Below are 24,244 nucleotides of genomic sequence, written 5' to 3' on the forward strand. Positions count from 1 at the left end.
ATACTACTTTCTCGGCCTTTTGGCTAACATTTCCCATTATAAGCCCTAGGGTTTTTTTGTTTGCTTTGTTTTAAAGGTAAGTTAGAAACTCTATAAGCATTATTATTTTACCTATATAACAATATTAAAGTAACAAATGAATTTGATTAGAAGGATAGTTGCAATGCTGAAGAAACGAAGATGAGGGAAAAAAAAAAAAAAAGAGCAAATTTATTTCAATAATAAATAAATTATGGTCTTAAATAGGGCGGGGTAAGTACCCGCAGGAGTAAAAATGTTAAATGGGGGCGGGGATGGGGTGGAAAGTTTCCCCGTTTTTGTGGTTTTGGACGAGGATGGGGACGGGGTTTTGAATTGGTTATGGGGACGGGTGAGGGTACACCCGTCCAAACCCGCCCCCGTTGGCATCCCTAACAATGGTGAATTGACTTTATTATCATGAGCGGAGCCAAGATTGTATGGTTGGGGGCCAAAATTGTAAGCAAATTTACTATCTCATATAAAACTATTTTAAGCCGAAATTTTTTTTGTATCGATTATAATCATACAAAATCTATCTAGACATACTTTTGTCACTTTGTTTTAAAAAAACAAAAATTGGAAAACATTGTTACCAAATATATATATATATATATATATATATATATATATATATTATCGATCTTCATCTCCCCAAACAACATAACATCACCAACTAAACCAAAAACAGAGAGCAAGAATAAGAGTTTCTGGAAAAATAACTAAATAAGTGAAAGAAAGAGATAGAGAATGAGGGTGGAATAGAATTTTGTCTTTGTGCGGAAATTCTTCCCACAAGAAAGAAAAAAAACCAAAATTTGTGGAGAAAACAAAATGTGGGGCAACTTGCTTTAAGAGAAAAATGCAATGATTTTTGTTTTCTTTTCAGAAGAGCAATTAAGATTTAAGAGTAAAATTGAAAATCAAATATAAAAATAACAAAACAAATTTGCAAATCAAAACCAAAATCAAAACTGGTCTCAAGGATGAAAAGCAAAAGCAATGGAAAAAACCAAAGCAGATAGGATTGTGAAGAAACCAAAAAGCAAAGGACAAAGACACAAAAGCAGATGGTAATGGGATAAAAGCAAGGAAAGAAAAATACAAAAGTAGATATGTGCTACTGCCATGCATATTTAGACATATATAAATAATATAAACCATCTTTCTGGCCCAACTGTATATACTAACCTTTGCTAATTTCATTTTGGGCCTATACTTAAAAAAGAAATTCAAAAATCTAGCCCCCTTGCCTCGCCTATTTATTACCCTTTATATAAGATTGACAAATACAATTGGTTTAAATATTCTTGGATCAAATAAGTTTAAATGAGTTATCGAGTACAGCTTATCTAAAAAATTTAAATTTTCTTCCAAACCACCATACACCCAGACTAGCCCAAAGATTCGACCGGCCATGACATCCACCACCCAAACCTATATACATTTATAGAGCGGTGCTACACGACCCGACTGTATTGCACCCGACATCTACCGACTCATCTACGTGGCTGTCCACGTTGTCATCTTCTCTCTGACTCATCCATAGCCCTTGCCGCCATCTTTCCTCAACCAAAATCGCCTCCATCATCTCCTTCCTTATACCGCCACAACTTATCAACCACAACCGCCGCCATCACTTCTCCTCCACTGCAGCGGCCGCCGCCATCTCTCTCCACACAGTATCACCCCTTGGGTTCCATAACCACCACATCTTTTCTCCCTCTATTTCTTCTGCGTTTTATATACGTACATATATTTATATACACAGGCCCATACACACATATATCCAATTGAAATCATATACTACCCAAACGGAGACGATGGATTCTTTGGATTGCTTTGATTACCACTTGCTGGGTTTGGCTTCAGCTTCAGCGAGAACGTGAGCCGGATCATGAAGGCGCTGCCGGTGAATGCGAAGATCTCGAAGGATGCGAAGGAGACGGTACAAGAGTGCGAGTCGGAGTGCATCAGCTTCATCACCGACGAGGCCTCCGACAATTTGCTTTTTGCTTTTAGCCCATTTGTTTCCTCAATTTGAACATCAATTTCAACAAGAAGCTAGCTCAATTTCTTCTCTAACAACACAATTTCAGACTCTCTCTTCCCCTTCTCAATCTCACTCTTCTCCCTCACAACTTCCCTCATTTCTCTTTCTAGTTTCTGCAATCTCCCTTCACTCTCTGCTCTTTCTCTCACAAACCCATTTCTCTCCTCCGCAATCACTTCAACCTGTTGATTGACATGCACAGAAACAAATTCAGAAACCAAGTTCCTCTTCAACTCCGGTCCCTTTTCCGTTTCAGACCGTGTTATCTCCGATTCCAAAGACCATTTTTCCTGGGGGAATGAATCCAGTTGTTTGTGGCTCTCAGTGGTCTCCTTGAGAAGAATACTGTTTGGGGTGGTTCGGTGGAATTAGTGGCGGCTGTGGTTGGGGGCGGTAAGAGGAGGAAGAGAGAGAACAAAGAAAGGACAAATGAGAGAGAATAATTGGACGAAGCTCTGGCCTCTGGGATCAACCCGTGTCGTCCTTTTGGCACAATCCTCGGCATGAAGCTCGGACTGATCTGGAGTACTGTGAAGGCAGAGAGATGAGAGGCCCTGCAAGAGAGAGAAAGGAGAAAAATGAGAGGATTGAAAGAGATGAGAGAGAGTAAAGTTGTCTGCCTAGCTATACCAATCAACATTTGACAAGTTGTTGTCGGTTAAAGTCGGGTGAACAGTAATCGGGTCATTTAGCATTTCTCGTATTTATATATATATATATATATATATATATATATTGTTCACCTACTCATTGGTGTGCAAGAAAATGTATACACACCTCAAGTATTAATAATTAAATTTTATTGGACAATTAAAAAGGTAATTTAAGAGTTTTGATACTTTAACATTTAAATTAATAAAATATTAAAGGACAATATTAACTTTTTATAATTTTTAAAAGGTTGTTTGGATCCAATTTTTGACAGGAATGTCATTGTCAAAAAATGAACAACTTGTGTGTCACTATGTCAAACTTTTGAGGTGTTATTGTACTTTATCTTATTTTTGAAGCTAAAATATATATATATATATATATATATATATATTTATTTATTTATTTTAAAGTTACTTGTCAATATATATACCAAGTATATTTTAAATATTATGAGTACATAATACATGTATGCATCGACGTGGCCTTACTAAATGATGATCAAAGCTTGAGGAGTTGTAACCAAACAAGGGCTTTCTCTTTCTTGATCCCTCTGGATAAGCGTTTCTTTTCCCTCATTTTACCATTCCGATCTTTACAAGTTCAACCCTATCCTTTACAGCAGGTACCTTTTTATTCTTCGCTGCTGTTTGTTCTGTTTCTTGTAGTGTTCTGTGATGCGGGTGTATATATAATTCAATTTTTTATATGCAATTTGGGGTTTTAATCATAGAAGATGAATGCTTGCAGCTTAAAGAATTATTTTCTTGGGAAAAGTTTAGAAGAAAATAATTTATTTCTAGACAAACAGATTAGTGCAAAACAAATTGGTCTTTGTTTAATGCCTCTGTAGCCATTCTGGGTACTCTCTACTTTTTCCGGCCCTTAATCTGAACTTCCTTGAATTGAAGAAGTCGTGGTTAAATTCCAGCAAGTGTATATTTAAAGAAGTTTTAATTTTTCGCTTAAAAATTTATGCATTTTCGGCCAAATTGATAGGAACTAGGGCTCCGATGGTTTGGATGTAAAATATATATTTTTATTTTTTTGGAGTTTGGTTGTTGTAAAATATTAAAAAATATTACAACCTAACAAAAATAATTTACCCATCAATTTTTAGCAAGTAATTTAATACGCCCCACCTGATGCACTACCTTTGCTAAACACCAAAAAAAAAAGAAAAGAAAGTATTTTACCTGAAAACGGAAAATGTTTTTTGAGGAAAGTATTTTAGGTGAGCCCAAGTTTACTGATTTTTTTTCCCAAAATGGTAGAAAAGGCTGGATTTCAAAGAATGCGTTTCTAATTGCAATTTGATCTCTTTGTCCAAATCTAAATAGGGTCAAGAATTCAAAACTTTCGCAATATTTTTTTTTTGATAAATCAAAACTTTCGCAATATTTAAACCTTGACTGAGAGTTCTTAAGCTGAAATTCTATGTTATTTGGTTCATCATGAGATTGTGTATATTATATTAAGGGGTGCTTGAATTGGTTCTTATATGGAACAATGAGTTGGGATTGCCTAAATTTGTAGCCTTAAGTTTGAAAATTTCTAACTTTGGTAGGAATTGGAAAGATAGGGCAGATGTGTGGGTAAATACTGTTTTAGTGTTATTTACTTGCAACTTACTCAACTGATCTTTTACATTGTTGATCAAATTCTTTATATAAATAAATATTATTTTAACGCACCTAATATGATTTTTTTGATGAAATAGTTCTTTAAGAGACAAAAACTGTTCTTAAGTCAAATTTCAAATAAGTAAGAATCTTTATCACCAATCAGCCAATCACTGTTGTTGTAATAGAAATGCAGTGTTGTGCATCAAAATACAATTGAACATATCTTTCCTCGAAGAATGATGGAATGTGATTAAGTGGAAGACACTTAAAAGAAAGTCACTGATGTTAGATAATTAATGATGATACAAGTGATGAACCGTATTGTATTGAGTCTCTTAACTGTTTGTCTCTGGATTAGTAAGAAAACAGGAGTTGACAGATAAAGGAAGCTAGCAATAAAATCTCCACTTGAGATATTAACTTTCAGCCTGTATGAAAATATATGACTTGTATTGGTCAGGGAGCATTAGGCATTATTACAGTTATAATCTTATTACAATACCTTTCATTGTAGGCTTTCTTAAAATTAGGTAAGGGAGCATAGCAGGAATGGGTGAGGACTCTTGCAGCAGCAGTGACAATTTGAGGGCTAATTGGACGCCATCCATGGACCATTACTTCATTGAACTTTTGCTAGATCAAGTGCGCAGAGGGAATAAGACTGGTAATTTATTTAGCAAACAAGCATGGGCAGAGATGATTGCACTCTTTAATAGCAACTTTGGATTCAGGCACGATACAGATGTTCTGAAAAACCGATACAAAAGATTGAGGAAATTATACAATGATATAAAGATCCTTAACCAGAATGGGTTTAGCTGGGATGTAAAGCAGCGAATGGTAACAGCTGATGATCATGTGTGGGATGATTATATCAAGGTACGGACTTCATTGCTTTTTTCCTAATTCAGCGCATGAGATTTCAGATTTAAATTACTGTGAACATCACGTGCAGGTTCATCCTGACATGCTAACATATAGAACAAGAGTTGTGCCATATTATGATGAGTTGTGCATGATATGCGGGCATGCAGTTGCTGATGGAAGATACAGCCTCTCATGTTTTGATATAGACTATGACAATGAAGGTATGTCAGGATAGAATTGATGACTATCCATCAATGTAAAATTGTTGACGAGTATCAGGAAAGATGACGTGTTCTGATTTTAAATTACGTTCTGTAACTTGTAGCTAAAACATTGGATGATCAGAATCCCTCCAAAAATGATCATACCAAAATTGAATGGTCACAGACAATGGATGAGCACTTTATTCAACTTATGCTGAAGCAGGTGCATAAAGGGAATAAAATTGGCCGTACTTTCAAGAAGAAAGCATGGGTCCATATGGTCACGGAGTTTAACACGAGATTTGGATTTCAGTATGGTAAGGTTATCTTGAAAAACCGTTACAATATTTTGAGAAGGCAATACTGTAGCATAAAGTTTCTTCTTGGTCAAAGAGGGTGTAGTTGGGATAAAACACAGCAAATGGTGATGGCTGATGATCGTGTGTGGAATACTGTTTTTAAGGTAAAAATGCTCTTTTATGAAGAATTTTTATGACTTGATAGTTGCAGGTAGCTTACTAGTTTTAAATGCAGGCACGCCACTTTCGGAAGTACAGAAATAAAGCCATACCATATTATATTGATATGTGCATCATATGTGGGAATGAAACCGATTGTGTGAGAGAGAATATAGCATGTCCCAATTTAAGTTCTGAGAATGAAACACCAGGGAAAAATACCGGTGGCGCTGCTATGCTGATTGTTAACAAAAATATGATGGATGAGGCACACGAAGAGACGTCAGAACGCAGCAATGATAAGAATTTAGCTGATCAACGGAAAAGGCGTCAATCTGATATTGCACAAACCTTTGGAAGGTCTAAAAAGGTTCAAAGAGTGGATAAGGGTATGTCGGATGTGCTGCGAGAGATGAGTGTGGCTATTACAACATTAAGAAAGGAGGACAGTGAGAACTCTACGTCAACAAAGAAAGTTATTGGTACACTCCAGGCCATGCCAGACATGGATGAAGATCTCTTGTTGGATGCTTGTGATTTTTTGGAGGATGAGAGAAGAGCAATGATGTTTCTAGCATTGGATGACACACTGCGAAAGAAATGGTTATTGAGGAAACTTCGTCCTTAGTTAACATTTACTGTATCTGACCATTTGTTGAAGAAAATGTATATCACGAAAACTTTTGATTCATTAAATTTGTTGATGCTATATTTTCATCGCATTGTTAAATTTGTTCCCCGTGACATTGGGCGAAGTTGGTAGTTATTGAAGCAGTTATATCTGGTTAATGGATGCACTACATGTTTCATGTTCATGGTTAGTCTATAAGGTGTCCCAATAAACCTGAGTAAGTAAGAACAGGAGAGGTCACGGAAAAAAAACAAAACACTTATTGATGCGTCTGGGAGCAATCGACATTTTAGATTTAACTAGAAGAAACTTAGTTTCAAATTTAAGGAACAGATCTTCTAAATATAAATTCAAAGTCTCATTTTAGTGCTTCTAAATATAGCATTAGAATTATGCAATACTGGGATTTGGGGTTGCTATTATTCCAGATTATGATTGTTGTTTTCGTAGGGTTAGAATCCCAAATCAAGTGTTTAGTTCATGGGGTAAAAGATAATTCTTTTATTGTGTGGTTTGTATATACTACCCATATAAAATGGATTCAAAATTTATTTTTATATAAAAAATGATATATAAATCGAATGGGGTAAATAATGTTCACTATTCTTTTGTGAAGCACACAATCCAGTATGCTTGTATAGCATTGTTCTTTTATAAAATATACAATTAATTTAATTTTTATGATACTTGTTTGGAAGGAGAACAAATTAAAAACATAATTATCCTTTAAGAATCGAGTCAATTTTAGAACACCCATTAAAATATTATAATTTTTGGCACAACCACAAGTTACATCGGGCATATAATTTTCGGGATACACTGATCCGTTGTTATTTTTTTTCTATAATTTATTAATTTTTTTTGGTTTAACACGCATAATTAGAAAATCGATGCTAAGAATCTAGAATGGTACTTATCGAAATAGTCTTCAAACTAAAAAATAAAATATCTCAAATTTGTATCAAAAATTCAAAAAATAAAATAAGAAAAACATTATTAGCATTCATCTTTTGATTTGTTTTAATAAACTAATCTTATTCACGTAATTTATTTTTATTTATTTTTTAAAAAATATCATTTTTGATACTGTGTGCTACAGCGCTACGGTGGTTTAGCACACCGCGGTCCGAATCGGTAACCCGGCCCAATTGGCGATTTGCCCTCGGGCCCTCAGGTACTCACCTTCCTTTAACGTTGTCGTTTGACAAAATTTGTAGGTTTCTATTTTCTGTAGCCGATTCGAAGCTGGTCTGCGTTGCGAGTGAAGCTCTTCCACTTCTCCGACGAGTCACTGGCGAAATCGCCAGTCAGGTACACCTCTTGGTCTTGTCCTTCGCCCGTATCATCATCAAATTTATAGACACATATATGTGTTCATATACATCTAAAATGTGAGTTTTTGGTAGAAAATGGTAAATTTTTGTTGGCTAATCTTTCATAATTTCAGCTGCGTCTTTGGTATTGTGTCTTCTGGGTTTTGGGTTCTAAAGGGAAAAATAAAAAATGAAGAAAATAACCAACTTGACATTTTTTTTTACTTTACTTATAATGTTGTATTGGGCGGCTTACACTCAGATTAGTTTATGTATATTTAACATTTTAAACTTTATTGTTGAAAGAATGCTAACTAGGAATATAAGAGCTCACTTTAAAGTTCTTCATTTGATTATTGTTTGTTTTTCTGGTTTGCGTTTACAATTGTGTCCCACGTGTTTGATGAAATGCCAGTTAGTCCCGTGTGGGAAATTTTGTTGTAATATAACAGTGTCACTCTTTTTTGTAGATGATCTGATATTATCTTGGTGGAATTTCTTTGTTAAAAAATCTTTTAAGTATGGTGGGCTGGCAGAGACATTTGCAATCCATACTTCGTCAAGTTGGGAAAAGAGTTGAGCATAATTACAATGCACCTGTCAACTTCTCTTCTTATCACTCAAGATCCAACTCCGTGCTAGGTAATTCAATGTCAAGTCTCTTTGTGGAAGAATTTTGCAGAATCTTCTACCCATGATGATATAGAAATCTCATTTTAAATTTGAATAAAAATTTATTTACTAGGTTGTTGGGAAAGAAACAATGTAAGTTTGATGTTCTATGTTAGGGAAAAAAACACTCTTCAATTTTTTTTTGCCCACAACTAAGCTTTTGTTTTGAAAATGCATTCACTCATATGCACTATAATCATTTCCCCCTTTTCATGCATCGTCAAAGTGCTCTCTGGCCATTGGCCATTCATGAAGATTAACATGATAATTTTTGCAGGTGAATTGCCTTATTTTCATAGCTTAAGGAGTCCACCTTCTACAGGCATCTCAAGGCCTTTTTATCATTATCTACAACAATTGGTAATGCTGACATGTCCTCGTATTACTCTTTATTTACAACAATTGGGAATGCTAACATGTCCTATTATTACTTTTTATGAACTAGAAATCATTTTTTTGAACATAAACCTAGAAGAGAGAAGAATTTTTCTGTCCTATTTCTAAAAAGTTTAGTGCACTCTTCTGAGTTCATGCCCCATGTGATTTTCTCTCAGCAGATATATATGCTAGTGATTAGTTTTTGCCTGGGTTGGGCGTGGCAGAGTTCACTTGAAGGATATTAAAAGAAAAAAAAATCATCTAGATTGGTGATTTAGATTGCTTTTTTTAACTTGGTTGTATGCATGTCTTTTCCTTCACAGGCCAATTCTATGATTTATTTTTCTTTGGTGAGCTAATTGTAAGATTTTATTATTTCTCTGATTAAACAATAAAAAATATTGTATAGGGGCTTCCGCTCCTTAAAATATGTTATTTTATTTCATTTCTACATTATAAAATTGTTGAATTTTTTCTCCAAGTTTTCTTAGTTAAACTTTCAGTTTGTCTGATTTTCCGTTGTTCCAGGAATTTTCCAGTTCAAGAAAGTTACTTGCAGATTCGTCTGATGCAACACCCATTCCTTCTCCATTGACACCTGTTTTGGCATTAAACAGTGGGAAAGCTGAAGAGCAAAAAGCAATCTCTAAACCTTCAAAAGTTCAAGCAGTTCTCAAATGCATAAAACAGGTGTGAGATGCTACTTTCTATTTTGCATCTTTATTGATACCACAGCCTCAATCAAGACACTTTCTTTCCTTTTTGATAAGTCATGGCCTCAATCAAGACACATGTTATCATATCTTTCTTTACTAACTCCACCCCTGTTAATTTTGGTCTTCTCCTTTCCCTAGCTTTATTATCAATGTAGACCATGTCACTCTTCTTAACTGCGCACTTAGTGGTCTTACTTTGCATATTTTCAAACCATCATAATCGTTTTTCTCCCATTTTTATCTCCAATTGGTGCTACTTCAACTATTTCATGAATGTGTTGATTTCTGTTCTTTATCATGAGAGACAGAGAGAAAGAGAGAAAACTTGTACTATATTTCACACTTCTACAACCTAATAAGCCTACACAGGCTTATATAAAGGATACAAGTGACCTTAATAACACAAGGACCCTACTAACATAATGTAATTACATAATGGCCAACACATATATATATAACATTCTAACACTCCCCCTCAAGCTGGAGAATATATATCAAATAATCCCAGTTTGGAACAGATAGTTCTTAACCAGTTATGACCCAATGCTTTGGTAAACATATCAGCTAATTGATCTTCAGACTTCACGAATGGAGTAGAGATGCTCCCACGTAATATCTTTTCTCGAATGAAGTGACAATCAACTTCAATATGTTTGGTCCTCTCATGAAACACAGGATTTGAGGCAATGTGAACTGCTACTTGATTATCACAGAACAATGGAGTAGGAGCTTCAATTGTCAACCCAAGTTACTTTTAGAAAATGTTGTATCCAGGTCAACTCACTAGTAGTATGGGTCATTGCCCTATACTCAGCTTCAACACTAGATCGAGCTACCACCGTTTGCTTTTTATTTTGCCATGTAACAAGATTTCCTCCTACAAATGTGCAGTAGCCTGTAGTAGATCTCTTATCGGAAGGAGAACTAGCCCAGTCGGCATCTGTAAAACCTTCCACCCTGAGATGACCATTTGATTTATATAGTAACCCAAAACCTGGAGCTTGCTTGAGATACTGGATAATCCGAAGAACAGCAATCCAATGTGACATTCTAGGAGCTCCCATGAATTGACTTATAACACTAATTGCATATGAAATATCAGGTCGAGTGATAGTGAGATAAATTAATTTTCCAACAAGGCGACGAAATCTGTCCAGATCATTAAATAGATCACCCTCATCAGACACAAGTTTTGTATTCGAATCCATAGAAACATCAATCGGGCGACCACCCAACATATCTGTTTCTTCTAATAAATCCAACACATATTTTCGTTGGGATAAACTTATACCCTTCTTGGATCTAGCAACTTCAATATCCAAGAAATACCTAAGTTTACCCAAGTCTTTAGTGTGGAATCAATATTGCAGAAACAACTTCAACTTAGCAATGCCTTCAGAATCATCACATGTGATCACAAGATCATCTACATATACCACAAGAAAGATGAAGCCAACTTTAGTGCGCTGGTGAAATACCGAATGGTCAGTCTGACATCTATTAAGACCAAATTTTAATGCCGCCTTAGAGAATTTTCCAAACCAAGCCCGTGGAGATTGTTTCAATCCATATAGGGCCTTTTTAAGGCGACAAATAGTGTGAAGAAACTCCCCCTGAGCAACAAACCCAGGTAGTTGCTTCATATAAACCTCTTCTGCTAAGTCACCATGCAAAAAAGCATTTTTAACGTCTAACTGAAACAGAGGCCAATGTCTATTAGTAGCAAGAGAAATCAAAACACGAATAGAAGAAATCTTAGCAACAGGGGCAAACGTCTCATCATAGTCAATTCCATAAGTCTGGGTATAACCTTTGGCAACAAGATGGGCTTTTAAACGCTCAACGGACCCATCTAGAAGATATTTCACAGTGTATACCCAGCGACAACCAACCGGTTTGACACCTGGAGGTAATGGAACAAGATTCCACGTGCCATTCTGATGCAAAGCATCCATTTCATCTTGCATTGCTTTCCTCTAGCCCGAATCAGACAAAGCATCCTGCACAATCTTAGGAACAAATGTAGTAGACAATTGAGAGGAAAAACATGAAAAGGGTGGCGATAAGGAATTATAAGAGACATAATGAGCAATGGGATGATTAGTGACACACGAGCGAGTACCTTTACGAAGTGCAATAGGCAAGGAATCAGATACAGTGGACGGTGTTGGATCCAAAGACTCTGAAGACGATGGAGGAGGCACAACAGCAGATGGCTTTGGTCTTCGAGTGTACTCCTGTAACAGGGCAGGCAAAGGAGATCTAGGTTGAAGAGAAAGTGAGGAAAGTGGAACTGCAGGAAGAGGCGACTCAAGAGTAATATCAAGAATTGAATCACTATCTGAAAAATAGGGGACGAACTCACAAAAGGTCACATCCGCGCTAATAAAGTACCATTGAGAAACAGGACTATAGCAGCGATAACTTTTATGAGAACGAGAGTATCCAAGAAATACACACTTTGTGGCACGTGGGTCAAGTTTATCAAAGCCAGGACCAAGATTGTGGACATAACATACACATCCAAAAACTCTAGGAGTAAGAGAAAACAAAGGAGAATCAGGAAATAAAATAGAATATAGAGATTTGCCATCTAATATAGATGACGGCATACGGTTAATAAGATGGCAGGCAGAAAGAACAGCATCACCCCAAAACCGTTTAGGCATGCGCATATAAAACAAAAGAGCACGGGTTACTTCTAAGAGGTGTCGATTCTTACGTTCTGCAACTCCATTTTGTTGAGGAGTATAAACACATGAATTTTGATGAATAATTCCTTTATCACTAAGATAGTATCAAAGGGGGTTGAAGAATATTCCTTAGCATTATCAGAACGTAAAATACGAATTGGGCAGCCAAACTGAGTTTTGATTTCTTTTCGAAATTTTTGAAAAATTAAAAATAACTCATAACGATCTTTCATCAGAAACAACCAAGTCATGCGAGAATAATCATCCACAAATGTCACAAGATAATGAAATTTATTGATTGAAGAATGCTTTATTGGACCCCATACATCTGAATGAACCAAATGAAAAGGACTAGAGACACGATTATTAACCCTAGACTTGAAAGACACGCGATGGTGCTTACTAAGTTGACAAACTTCACATGACAAGAATTTCAAATTACTAAGACTAGGAACTTGACGCTGCAAAACTTGAAGTGACGGGTGACCAAGACAACAGTGCCACTGGAATGGAGACAGAGAAGACTGAAGAGCCACAAGATAAGGTGCCAAATCAAAGTAATATAAACCACCAGCTTCATACCCCGTACCAATCTTCTTCTTCGTCTTGAGATCCTGAAACACACAAAAAGTAGGATAAAATGTAACAATGCACTGAAGAGATTTAGTAAGCTTACTGATAGACATTAAATTAAAGGGAAACTGAGGACCATATAAAACAGACGAGAGAGACAAGGAACCATTAAGTTGAGTTGTCCCCAAATCTGAAACCTTAGCGGAGGAACCATTAGCAAGGGTAACTCTTTGAGAAGGAGGTACAGAATTAAAATCAAATAGAAGAGAAGAACATCCAGTCATATGATCGGATGCTCTAGTGTCTATGATCCAAGGACTACAAGTGGAAGACAATAGACATGTGTGTGCAGTACCTGACGGGTAAAGGTAGCCGTGGAAGATGAATTAGATGCTTGCTTATAAGACAAAAACTGAGCATACTCATCACGTGGAACAGGGACCGTATCTGATTCTGCTACATTGTGAGATCCAGAAGCAACATCATTCGGAGAGGAGGAAACTTGATTTGCATAACTAGATGGTTTGCGATGAAGGTCCCAACAAAAATTCACAGTATGATTAGAAAGGCCACAATGAGTACATTTTCGTGATTCCCTGCCACGGCCATGTCCTCCCCGTGAATCACAACCGCCACGTGTGAAGCGTCCCCCATGACCTCCACAGAAAATAGTATTTTCACCCTTTGAAACGATCAATGTTGAACGCTCACCACTCTGTCCAGCATTCAAAGTTGAGGTATCACTGACAAGTGTAGCGCGCTGAAGTCTAGAAAACACATCAGTAAAAGATGGAAGTGTGGGACTGCCCATAATCTGTGAACGAAAAGACTCATAAGCGGATGACAAACTAGTAAGAAAACGGACAACATTAAAGTCCTCACGTTGTTGTTGTATACTTCGAACATCAGCAGTAATGGGCTGATACATATTCAGCTCCTCACAAACACCCATAACTTTGTAATAATACTCTTCTATATTATGATTACCTTGTTTAAGATTAAAATACTGCTTACAAAGCTTATAAACACGAGTGATATTACCTGTCCCAGAATACAGTTGCTGCAATCTGTCCCATATCTCCTTGGCAGTATCCAAATGAAGTAAAGTGGAACTGATTTGGGGTTCAATACTGTTTATCATCACAGAGATGATCTGAGCATCTTCCTTTTCTCATGCATCAAAAGAAGCATCAGTTTCCTTGAGTTTCTCTTTAATCAGACGAGTACCAAGGCCTCTACCTTTGAGAAAAATTTTAACAGATTTAGCTCACAGTATATAATTCTTCCCATTGAGTTTAACGGATGTCATGGGAGAATGAAGATCGGATATGGGAGAAAACAAATCTGAACTGGAGGCCATGTTTAACCTAGCAAAACAGAGAAGAAAAAAAAAAAACAGAATTGGTATTCTGGCCGAACCTGGCAAACGGGCTGGATCTGGTTGATTTGGTCAAACGGGTCGGATTTGGTCAAGCGGGCCGGATCTGGGCTATCCTAAGTTTAGTAAACCAGGGTTGGAATAGCTATTCCGAGTTTAGTAAACCAGGATTGGAATAGCATAATCGTGTGGCCAAACAAGGGTCTTCTTTTTCACACCTTTACAAACGCCGGTGAACAACGCAGCGGAGACGACGACAACTCAATCACAAGCAACGGCCGAATCAATAAGCAGCGACTGCTGCAACTTCCGGTCAAAAAAGATGAACCTCACCTCTGCAAATCGAGATTGCAGATGTCGGCGACGAGCTTGCTGACAACCAAAGAGGAGCTGCCGGCAACGATGAACAAGGCAGAGATGACGACGAACAAGCTTCAGATTTGACGACAACGATTGAGGCTGCAGATCTGACGACGACGGTGAACGATCTTCAGATCTGACGACGAACAAGGAACTGCCAACAGACCACCAACACCACAATCGCGATGCCGATCTCATACAAGAACAACCCAATTACAGACTCTCACACCCATGATCGTGTTGCTCTGATACCAAGTTCTTTATCATAACAGACAGAGAGAAAGAGAGAAAACTTGTACTATATTTCACACTTCTACAACCTAATAAGCCTACACAGGCTTATATAAAGGATACAAGTGACCTTAATAACACAAGGACCCTACTAACATAATGTAATTACATAATGGCCCAACATATATATATATATATATATATATATATATATATATATATAACATTCTAACAATTTCTAATTCCATTCTTTTTGTCTTGCTGTGCATCATCTCAACATTCACATTTTCGCCACTCTCACTCTATGCATGTGATAAAGGATGACTGAGTTATGAGAAATTATTTCCTTGTGTTACCCTTTTTTTTAAACCTGTTATAGCATCCTTGGATCTCAGTTTAGTGCTTAATAATAGATCATTACTCATCACCTGTGTACTGCACTTTTTCCTATTTTGCGATTTTAGTTAAATATTTACATTAAATCTATTACTAGTTAAACAATGGAAGATAGAAGGCCATTGTCTGCCTTCACTTTGACTTTCTTTCAAGTGCAACATAAAATCATAGATAAGCTGGAGGTAGAAAGCTTGCATCATAAATGGAATACCAATGGGCGTTACCATATTTCATTCCCCTTTTCATTTGAAACCAAATCCCTTGGGGTGCCAGAAGGGTAGGGGATGGGGCTCTTTCTCTGTCTCTCTTTCTTTTGTGCAAATGCATGTGGTTTTTTGTGCATAAAGGTTCATTTAGTATTGTTGCATTTGGACTCAATCAATGGTTGTATCTTGCTGTGTTGCTTATGAAAACAAAAATTTTGGTCTTACTATTAGGTTTTCTTACTATGTCTCTTGTAAATTTCTTAAATTTATTTAATAATTCAATTTTATGGCTTCTGTAATGGAACAAGTGATATTTGGATACATGCAAGTATAATGGATCCATCATGTCGTTAAACCGAAATTATTTTGTCTAAATAGTGATTTAGGTGAACCTTTTTCTCCCTTTTTATCTTTTAAAGTTTATTCAAATAGGGTTTTTACAATTTTCAATATGAATCTGCAATGCTTTCAAGATGCCCTACTGGTGCTCACCCAAGATTCTAGGTCAAGAAATAGCTAAGTCATCCTCAACTCAATGCAGATTTATTATCAGTAGTAATTAAAAGTCCTGCTATGTAGAGGAAAGTAAAACCAACAACACTAAAGCTGTAATGATAGCACATACTATTGGTGTTTTACTTCAGTTATGGGCAACGGAAAATTTGAACTTCTAATTTGCAGGATTTTTTATCTAATAATCACTGTAGGAATTTATGAGTTGGAAAAATTATACTCATTTCAGCTGCTATTTGTATAAAAAGAATAATGATAATATGGTACATCAGGAAACCTGGATGAGTTATAATATGAATGTGTGTTCACGTGTTATTAAAAACCAAGCTGAATCATTTCATTTCCGTTGCTGTTGAGATGTCCCTTAACTTGGTTATACATATCAAGCTTGTGTGTGATCCTCAATGTGTTGTGTTTTAACTGAAATTAGACAATTAGAGTTGTGCCTGACATATATGCACCCAAGTTGGCTGCTAAAACTCGTAGCCATTGATTTTTTTTTGTGTAGAATCATTTGCCAAACATAAAAATCGAAGATTCTGTTAGATCTGGAGGATTTCTATGATTGTATCAGGGTATGTTAAAGGTTTACTAAAGGTTCTTCACTCCTGGCCATCAGATATTTATGCTGGTTCACTTCCAATATTGAGCTATAAGTTATTTTCAGATTCCAGGAACTTACTTTCCCCCCATTACCCACCATGTCTACGTGTCTTATTGTTTTTAGTGGACATAATGTTTTCAGAGCCCTAAGAAGGTGAACTTGGTGGCTGCATTAGTTCGTGGCATGCGTGTAGAAGATGCATTGTTGCAGTTGCAAGTGACAGTAAAACGAGCTGCAAAAACTGTCTATCAGGTGATCTAACTGTCAAACATCTGTTATACGTCACAGTATTGGTAAATCAACATGTGGTTTTAATTTAATATAATAAAAAATATCGGGTAAAGAAAAAAATTGATACTGTTCTTTCACAAAAAAAATTCGCTTCTCAAATATTTTACCAAGGCTGTCATACAAGAGGTTGATAAAAGTCTTTGGCGCCTGAAAACTAGTCTACCATTATTGTTCATGTTCAATGCCAACATTTGCACCTTTCATAAAGATTCTGTGTTGCGGCCATGATGCAGGTTATACACTCGGCTCGGGCAAATGCAACCCATAATCATGGGTTAGATCAAGACCGTCTCCTTGTTGGTAATTACATCAATCGAACTACTACTACAACTATTTATTTTTATGGTTTGGACATTGCTGATTTCACATTCTCTTGTTTCTTGCAGCTGAGGCATTTGTGGGCAAGGGATTCTTTAAAAAGAGAGTGTCCTATCACGCTAAAGGAAAAAGTGGGGTAAAAGTGAGACCAGAGTGTAGATTGACAGTGGTAGTAAGGGAGATGACCCCCGAAGAGGAAGCCCAGATAGCTAGGCTGAGGGTCCACAATTTCCGCAAGCTCACTAAGCGAGAAAGGCAGCTTGTTCCTCATAAGCTTATTGAGACTACTCCAATTTGGAATCGCAAAAGCAAAGGGAACAATCATGCATCAGGTGGTAGGGCTGTTTAAAGCGTAGTTCCCTTCAATATTTTGACATTTTAGGAGGAACTCTTCCAGTTGTTTGACAGACCGAAATGCAGCAGTGCAAGCTTGTCGCAGCCTTTTTAATGGCTGCATGTGGTTTTAAAGTTGCTTAAATGTACAAGACACTGTATCAATGATGTACTAAGTTTCTTGTGAGAATAAGTTTCATTTCCAGTATGACTATACTCCCTTGTTCTACTTTTTATTACACAGGTCACTCTTTAGTTTCTGAAAAGCGCACAACTTTCCAAGCTGGTTAGTTGACAGGGAGATCATCCATCAGGTTGTCTGAAACAATGGCAGGGTTGGTTCTGTATAGATCATGTTATGAACTTTGTTGCTAACACAGACCCTCAAAATTATTTCTATGTTCGGTATCCATGCATAGTGTTTAGAAAGGTTGTTGCTTGGTGCAATGATAAAAAAAAAACTCGAAATGGCAAGCATGTATACTGCCTTGAAGTGTCATTGCTTGCTGAGCCTGAGAGTTGATGTTTCAAATGTTTGTGGACGTTTAGCATGCATTAATCTGACAACTTTCCACCTTGAGCCAGATGACATTCTTGCTTGTATCGACCAATGCATGAGTAAGAACAGCTTCCTGTCTTTGGTGTCAAAATTCATTTGCGGTCTCAGAAACAATGGCATATTTTAACTAGGAAGAGATCGTTTTGATCTATTGATTAAGCCCCCGCACACGGCCCGCACAGAATCAATAAAAAAAAGGGTGCTTGTTTATACCGAGTTTGATATCGTTATGGCATTGGCTTATATTCTGTGTTATATAAAAGAAAATTCAATAAATGCATTATACTAGCTGGACGAAGAAACCTAACAAGCACCACAGCACGGCCAAGTGAATATGACGACTCAGAAAGATAGAACATATATATATATATATATATATATATATATATATATATATATCTTATGGATAGAATTCACTACAATTGCTTGTTTATGTTGTACTTTGCAAAAATATGTGTCCTCCTCATCAAACAAACGTCTTCCCAATCCCTGTGCACAATGCCTAGAAGCCTACTGCAAAAACTGCTTTTATTCTAGAGCATATGTTTCTCTTGGAAAAGCTGGAATGATATAGAACACTCGCAACACAAATAAATAAATGACAAAAATCAACTCTCTTTTATTAGGACTAACCCAGTTCTAGGCATTACCACAGTTTAATAACAATAAATTTGTTGCATGTATTATTAAGACAAACAGTTGTAATATCAGTTTTGTACATTATTAATACTTTGGTATCTGAGAATCTCAACGCCCAAGTAATCAACAGGGCCTTGAACTGCAACATGAGGCTTCCCAACCTTCACACGAACAGCAGATATCTGGGGATACTTGGTCAGAGTTGTTGAAGCAATGAGTTGAGCCACCGACTCCAGGAGGTTTTGCGGCGGACCCTCCACTACTTCACTGACTATGCTGCCAATCCACCAGTTCAAACCAACGACGACAAAATATTAATAAAAGTGATGATATATTCACAAATGGAGAGGACAAGAAAATATAAACAAAATAAACAAGAATTTCCTAGTTTAATAAAAAGAGATGAAGCTACAAATCCAAACTAACATGCGCAAAACAAAAAAGGGTCATTGCCTATTGTGATCCCTGTTAATCAAAGAGTGTTCAAGGGGTGGACTGGCAACTCACTTTGGCATTATTTGCACAAACACAAGCTAGGTTAATTTCTTCTGTGCATTCAAAAGACCAAACCAAAGACAAATAAATGAAAGCCGTCTAAAGTGAAAGTTGGGGTTATGTGAAACAATTGAGTAAAGACTCCAAAGGAGGAAAACGTGTAATTTTCCATGTTCTTCAAAATGAGTTTATTGCTAGCCAACCAAATAAGGCTTTTACTACTACTCCATACTTGATGGTTGCTTAGTGCACGAAGACAATAAAATGTTGCTTTTCAGTCAAGATGACATCAATACTATCGTTAAGGCATTGTTGTCAGCGAAAGAAGCTGAAGTTTAAATGTTTCTCTTTGCAATAGAAGGATAAAACAGCCCAACTCAACTTGAAGAGGTTTGCTCTTTTGTTGAAGGATTTTCAAATGCGACTGGTTTTCTCTCCAGTTTTAGCTTGCCTAAGTTATCTTAGGACAAAAACAACAAATAAGCACAAGTGCGCAAACACAAAATTATAGTGATCATACAACAAATTCAACACACAAAAGCAAGGAGCAATCCTATAGAGATTAGATTCGACAACTGGACCAAAAATCACAGTATTTGGGAGAAGCAAATCCTACAAGAAGCAGATCTTTTGATGAAGTGGAGAGTTTGGTCATCAATCTGTGTTTAAGCGATAGCTAGGAGTTTCTATGGTTTAAAAACTGTTCACCTAAAATGTTAAATCTTTCTTATATAGTGGATTTGATCTGACTTGACTAGGTCCTGTAATTTGTTCCCTTGGAGTTTCCACATAAAAAATCTGTGTCCACTGTGCTTTAACATTTAATTTTTTTACATTACATATTGATTGTTTATGTGGTTGAATGCATGGTGGATTGGGTAGATTGATAGTTTAATTTTGGAACAATCGCTAATTTATTTAAAATTATTAAAACAACTAATTAGCTTTAGGTCTAGCTCATGCGCCTTGCACAACTCATATTGGAGCATGGGTACTAGGGTTCCAGTCCTAACCCTTCAGTATTAATACAAGGCCATGACAAGCCCTATATATATATTTATTTATTTATTTATATATCCATGAAAAAAAAAGTATTAAGTAAAGGTTAAAAGATTAAACAGTTTAGAAACATGATTTGACTGTAGGAGATATGGTGGAAGTAAAGAAGGGTTAGGAGCATGAAACACTTGTAACTAACTTCTGAGAATCCTATGTGATATTTTGAAAACTTCATCATTATGATTTGATTGATTCATTTGCCTCAAGTAAGACAGAAGAGGAAAGTTTATACTTATTACTCACCGGTATATCTCAGTATAACTTATAGTATCTGACAAGCAATCAGATTTACCAGCTGTTCGGAGATCCATCCAGGCATCCACATCTACAAAGAACTTCTGACCGAGCTTTCTTTCTTCAGACTTCACCCCATGAAACCCATGAAACTTCAGCCCCCTTAACACAAGTTTGTCTCCCTTTGTTATTTCCTCGTCCATCATTGATTCTGATGAGAATCATTATTGTCAGTCAAATGCTCCTTGGATAGCATGGAACATATTAAAAATAGATATGATGGGGAAAGCTCATAGTGACACAAATCAACACCGGGAAGAAACCTGATAGTGACATAAAAAAGAGCCGACAATCCCAAATTCTGGTGACCCTTTTTTTACTTTAACATTATACATTGTATTTCAAGATGCATCAAAGTTTCAAGTCCTTTTCTCAATGACAAGCCTCATGGAGGAACTGGGATTTTTTCTGTCATCATGCCCTGGGAACAATAACTAACTAAATACAAAACACCAAAGGATCAGCCTGCGCAAGGATTTGTGCTGTTTCTGGAATGCAATGAAAGACCCACAACTTCCACATGCAGAGCCATTATTTGTCCTCAGATTCTAACCATTGTACCTATATAGCTATGAAAAATGGATCCTTTAATTCATGCATTCAAGACTCTAATAACTACTATCTGTGCAATAATTTAGCCATTCCTAATGTCAAAGGCAACCAAAAAAAAAAAAAACAGAAGGAAAATAAGAAATTGTTGCAAATACATTAACAAGTTTCGAAAAATAAACTACTGAAAATCCACTTCAACGTACAAAAATAGGAAGCATATTTCACACAAACAGAATAACTTGTAATTTTAACCTTGACCAAAATATTCAACAAGGCCATAATTGAATATGTTTTTGCATCCCTAAATGCCCATCAGAAACCAACAATAGAAGTATCTCAGCATCTTGTCAAGTTGTAAGCTAAATCTTCTAATTGATAATTGGGCTAAAGGAAAAACTTCAATTTAATTTATTTATTTTTATCTCTATCAAGATGTGGATTTTCATCCTGAAATCAAAGTCCAAAGATGAAGATTTAAAACCTCATTCTTTTCTCTCATTGACTATAACAAAGATTTTTTCCTTCACCGAGCTAACTTCTCAACTAAAAGCTCAACAACTAGTAAGCAGCTTGATAGTTAGAACCCTACTACAGTTTCCAAAAAATAAAAAAAAAATTACCCTTTTGAGTCTTTTCCGGCTTGAGCATTTGCATGTCTTGGAATTGGAGTGCAGAAAAGCAACATAAAATAGAAAGGTGGACTACATGCAACTGGTACATAAGGACAATAAAGGTCACATATTCATCACTCTACTGGAAACTATCAGAAGCATTCAGCTCTAGTATAAATTAACATCTGAATGTTTCAATTTGAGCCAAATAAGGAAGAAACTGCCCTAGTAAATTATTAATAACCTGTTTAGAGAGAGAAATAATTTACAATTCCATTTCCAACAAATTCATCTTTATATCTGCGTTATAAAGTCCTTAACAATGCAAAAGAGAGAACTAAATGTACAGTAACAGCCAATTCCGTGATTCGCTAAGCAATGACTTTGTGGATAACCCACAAACGGCGACTTGCTCAGCAAATACAAAAAAGCTGCCAAAACTCAATACAACTACCCATCATATAAGAACTCATCACACACACATAAATATCCATGTCTATATGAGTGTGAGAAAAAGTGACTTCAAAACAGAAAGGAACCAGAAAGCTATAGGAGTATAATTTTGTGTAGCAATATTTCAACCGTACCACTGTTGGACATGTCGTGATTGCTAAACGAACCGGGAATTTTCACGCCGGGCGTTGGAAAGAAGCCTGGGTGCCGCCGGAATTGTTGTGCCTTGGCCTCTCCTAAACTCTTGCTTTCTGCTGAATCACCGCGGCATCACACAAATGCTCTCCAACTCTTCTTCTCTCTCTGGATTGGGCTGCCTGAACCGAATGGGACATGGGTTTTTTCTCGGGATGAGGTTCGGTCCTAGCGATGTATGGGCAAATGGAGGGTTGGCAAGATAGTTGTGGCACCATATTATTAGTCCCGAACCTAATATGATGGTGGGACAGCATATTAAAAGATAGGATTTACGTACCCGGTTCGAGATAAAAATATTTTGGAAATCGTTCTACACTAATAAAAGAATTTAAAAAATAACATGAACTTTATACAAGTCCATCACATTTAGCATTTAGGTGGAGGTGGCAAATGGGGGATTTGGACCGGGTTTGAATTGGATTAAAAATGGACAGATTAAAAATGAGTCAAGATACACATTCAACTCGTTCAAAAATGTATAGGGTCAGCCTGTTATGATACGTGGATCCATTATTTATTATTATTTTTATTTTTAATTATTTTTTTGGGGAAGGTTTTAAAATTTTATTTAATAACAAATAAAAATAATAATCTCAAATTCAACAATATTTATGGATTCGTTTTAGAGACAGAAGTGAAGGAAATAGAAGAAATATTGATGTTTTAAAAATAAACTTTTCTTAAAAATTTTGATGTTTACAAACATGGAAAAAGAAAATGTAATTTGCATCTTTGAAAAAAAAAAAATATTTGATTCGTGAAACCCGACTGACCCGCCCGCCCAAAATATTGATGTTTAAAAAATAAAATTATCTTAAAAATTTTGATATTTACAAACATGGAAAAAAAAAATGTAATTTGTTAAAAAAAAAGTCTCCTGAAACCCGATCAACTCGCCCAAAATATTGATGTTTTAAAAATAAAATTTTCTTAAAAACTTTGACGTTTACAAACATGGAAAAGGAAAATGTAATTTGCATATTTGAAAAAAAAAAAAAAAAAAAAAAAAAAAAAAAATTGACTCATGAAACCGAACCGACCGGCCCAAAATATTGATATTTTAAAAATAAAATTTTCTTAAAAACTTTGATATTTACAAACATGGAAAAGGAAAATGTAATTTACATATTTGGGAGGAGAAAAAAAAAAAATTGACCAGTGAAACCAGCCCAAAATATTCGGACTGGCCCAACCCAACCCGATTTCGGGTTGAGGTTGGGTTGGGACTAGGCTGGATTAGGCCAGCCTAACTTGCATTCCTAATCGTGAGTGAGTGAATTTTAGAGGAAGAAATGAGTTGAGTGCAATATAGAATATATATGTGTTATGTGTCTATTATGTGTGCTGAGTGAAATATGGGTTGAATATGAATAACCATATTCAAACCATCTTGATTCTCAAATTAAGTGATTAAAAGTTACCTAACCTATTTTTGACTCGTCTTAAATATGGTTCACCCAAAACCATTAAAAAGCGAACGGATATGGACGGATTGATGATTTTTGACTCATTTTATCACCCCTTATATTTAGGTTGTATTCATTTTAATGAATGTCGCAAATAAAAGGTGGTGAAGGTGGTGTAAACATGTAAAGTTGTGGTAGGTGTACTGCTTAGGTACTGGAGTCTTTACAGTATGTTTGAATCAAAGATTTGAAAATGAGAGAAGGCCAAAAAAGAGCTACTATCTCTTACTACCTAAATTGAAAAGATTTAGAAACAACGAGGCTAAGTGTTAGTGGCTTCGTTAATAATAAATTAAAGCACGATCTTTTTACTTTTTAGTTAAATCATGAAAGTCTTTAGGATGAATGGCTCACACTATCATCCATCCATTTTTCACATGCGCCTTTCCTCTGCTAACCAACAATCTTACTCAACCAGTGCTTTTACCACTGGAACA

At 36.1% G+C, this 24,244-nt stretch overlaps 3 protein-coding genes across 6 annotated transcripts; 2 read left to right on the forward strand and 1 right to left on the reverse strand.

Moving 5' to 3' along the window:
- Positions 1–3,193: 3,193 nt before the first annotated feature.
- LOC132313731 (L10-interacting MYB domain-containing protein-like) lies at positions 3,194–6,630 on the forward strand. Of its 2 annotated transcripts, none has more exons than XM_059812652.1 (5): positions 3,194–3,347; positions 4,862–5,226; positions 5,303–5,435; positions 5,540–5,880; positions 5,952–6,630. In XM_059812652.1, the coding sequence occupies exons 2-5, from the start codon at positions 4,897–4,899 to the stop codon at positions 6,501–6,503; spliced, it is 1,356 nt and encodes a 451-aa protein (XP_059668635.1). In that variant the 5' UTR covers positions 3,194–3,347; positions 4,862–4,896; the 3' UTR covers positions 6,504–6,630. The 2 variants fall into 2 exon arrangements, with proteins under 2 accessions (XP_059668635.1, XP_059668636.1); XM_059812653.1 differs by having other exon boundaries at positions 4,878–5,226.
- A 1,028-nt stretch (positions 6,631–7,658) lies between these two features.
- Positions 7,659–17,689, forward strand: LOC132313732 (large ribosomal subunit protein uL22c-like). 2 transcript variants are annotated; one of them, XM_059812655.1, is made up of 7 exons: positions 7,659–7,817; positions 8,290–8,461; positions 8,769–8,851; positions 9,398–9,559; positions 16,681–16,791; positions 17,064–17,130; positions 17,217–17,689. In XM_059812655.1, the coding sequence occupies exons 2-7, from the start codon at positions 8,341–8,343 to the stop codon at positions 17,495–17,497; spliced, it is 825 nt and encodes a 274-aa protein (XP_059668638.1). In that variant the 5' UTR covers positions 7,659–7,817; positions 8,290–8,340; the 3' UTR covers positions 17,498–17,689. The 2 variants fall into 2 exon arrangements, with proteins under 2 accessions (XP_059668638.1, XP_059668639.1); XM_059812656.1 differs by having other exon boundaries at positions 7,699–7,817; positions 8,340–8,461.
- Positions 17,690–18,635: 946 nt separating this feature from the next.
- Positions 18,636–22,536, reverse strand: LOC132313733 (dihydroneopterin aldolase 2-like). 2 transcript variants are annotated; one of them, XM_059812658.1, is made up of 4 exons: positions 22,278–22,536; positions 20,791–21,096; positions 20,477–20,678; positions 18,636–18,955 (listed from the first exon to the last, which is right to left on the reverse strand). In XM_059812658.1, the coding sequence occupies exons 2-4, from the start codon at positions 20,801–20,803 to the stop codon at positions 18,748–18,750; spliced, it is 423 nt and encodes a 140-aa protein (XP_059668641.1). In that variant the 5' UTR covers positions 20,804–21,096; positions 22,278–22,536; the 3' UTR covers positions 18,636–18,747. The 2 variants fall into 2 exon arrangements, with proteins under 2 accessions (XP_059668641.1, XP_059668640.1); XM_059812657.1 differs by lacking the exon at positions 20,791–21,096 and having other exon boundaries at positions 22,278–22,534.
- Positions 22,537–24,244: the final 1,708 nt, after the last annotated feature.

Source organism: Cornus florida, unplaced genomic scaffold (assembly GCF_030987335.1).
Source record: "Cornus florida cultivar Cherokee Brave unplaced genomic scaffold, ASM3098733v1 CherokeeBrave_3.0.0_Hap2_Chr06, whole genome shotgun sequence".
NCBI classification, from domain to species: Eukaryota; Viridiplantae; Streptophyta; class Magnoliopsida; order Cornales; family Cornaceae; genus Cornus; species Cornus florida.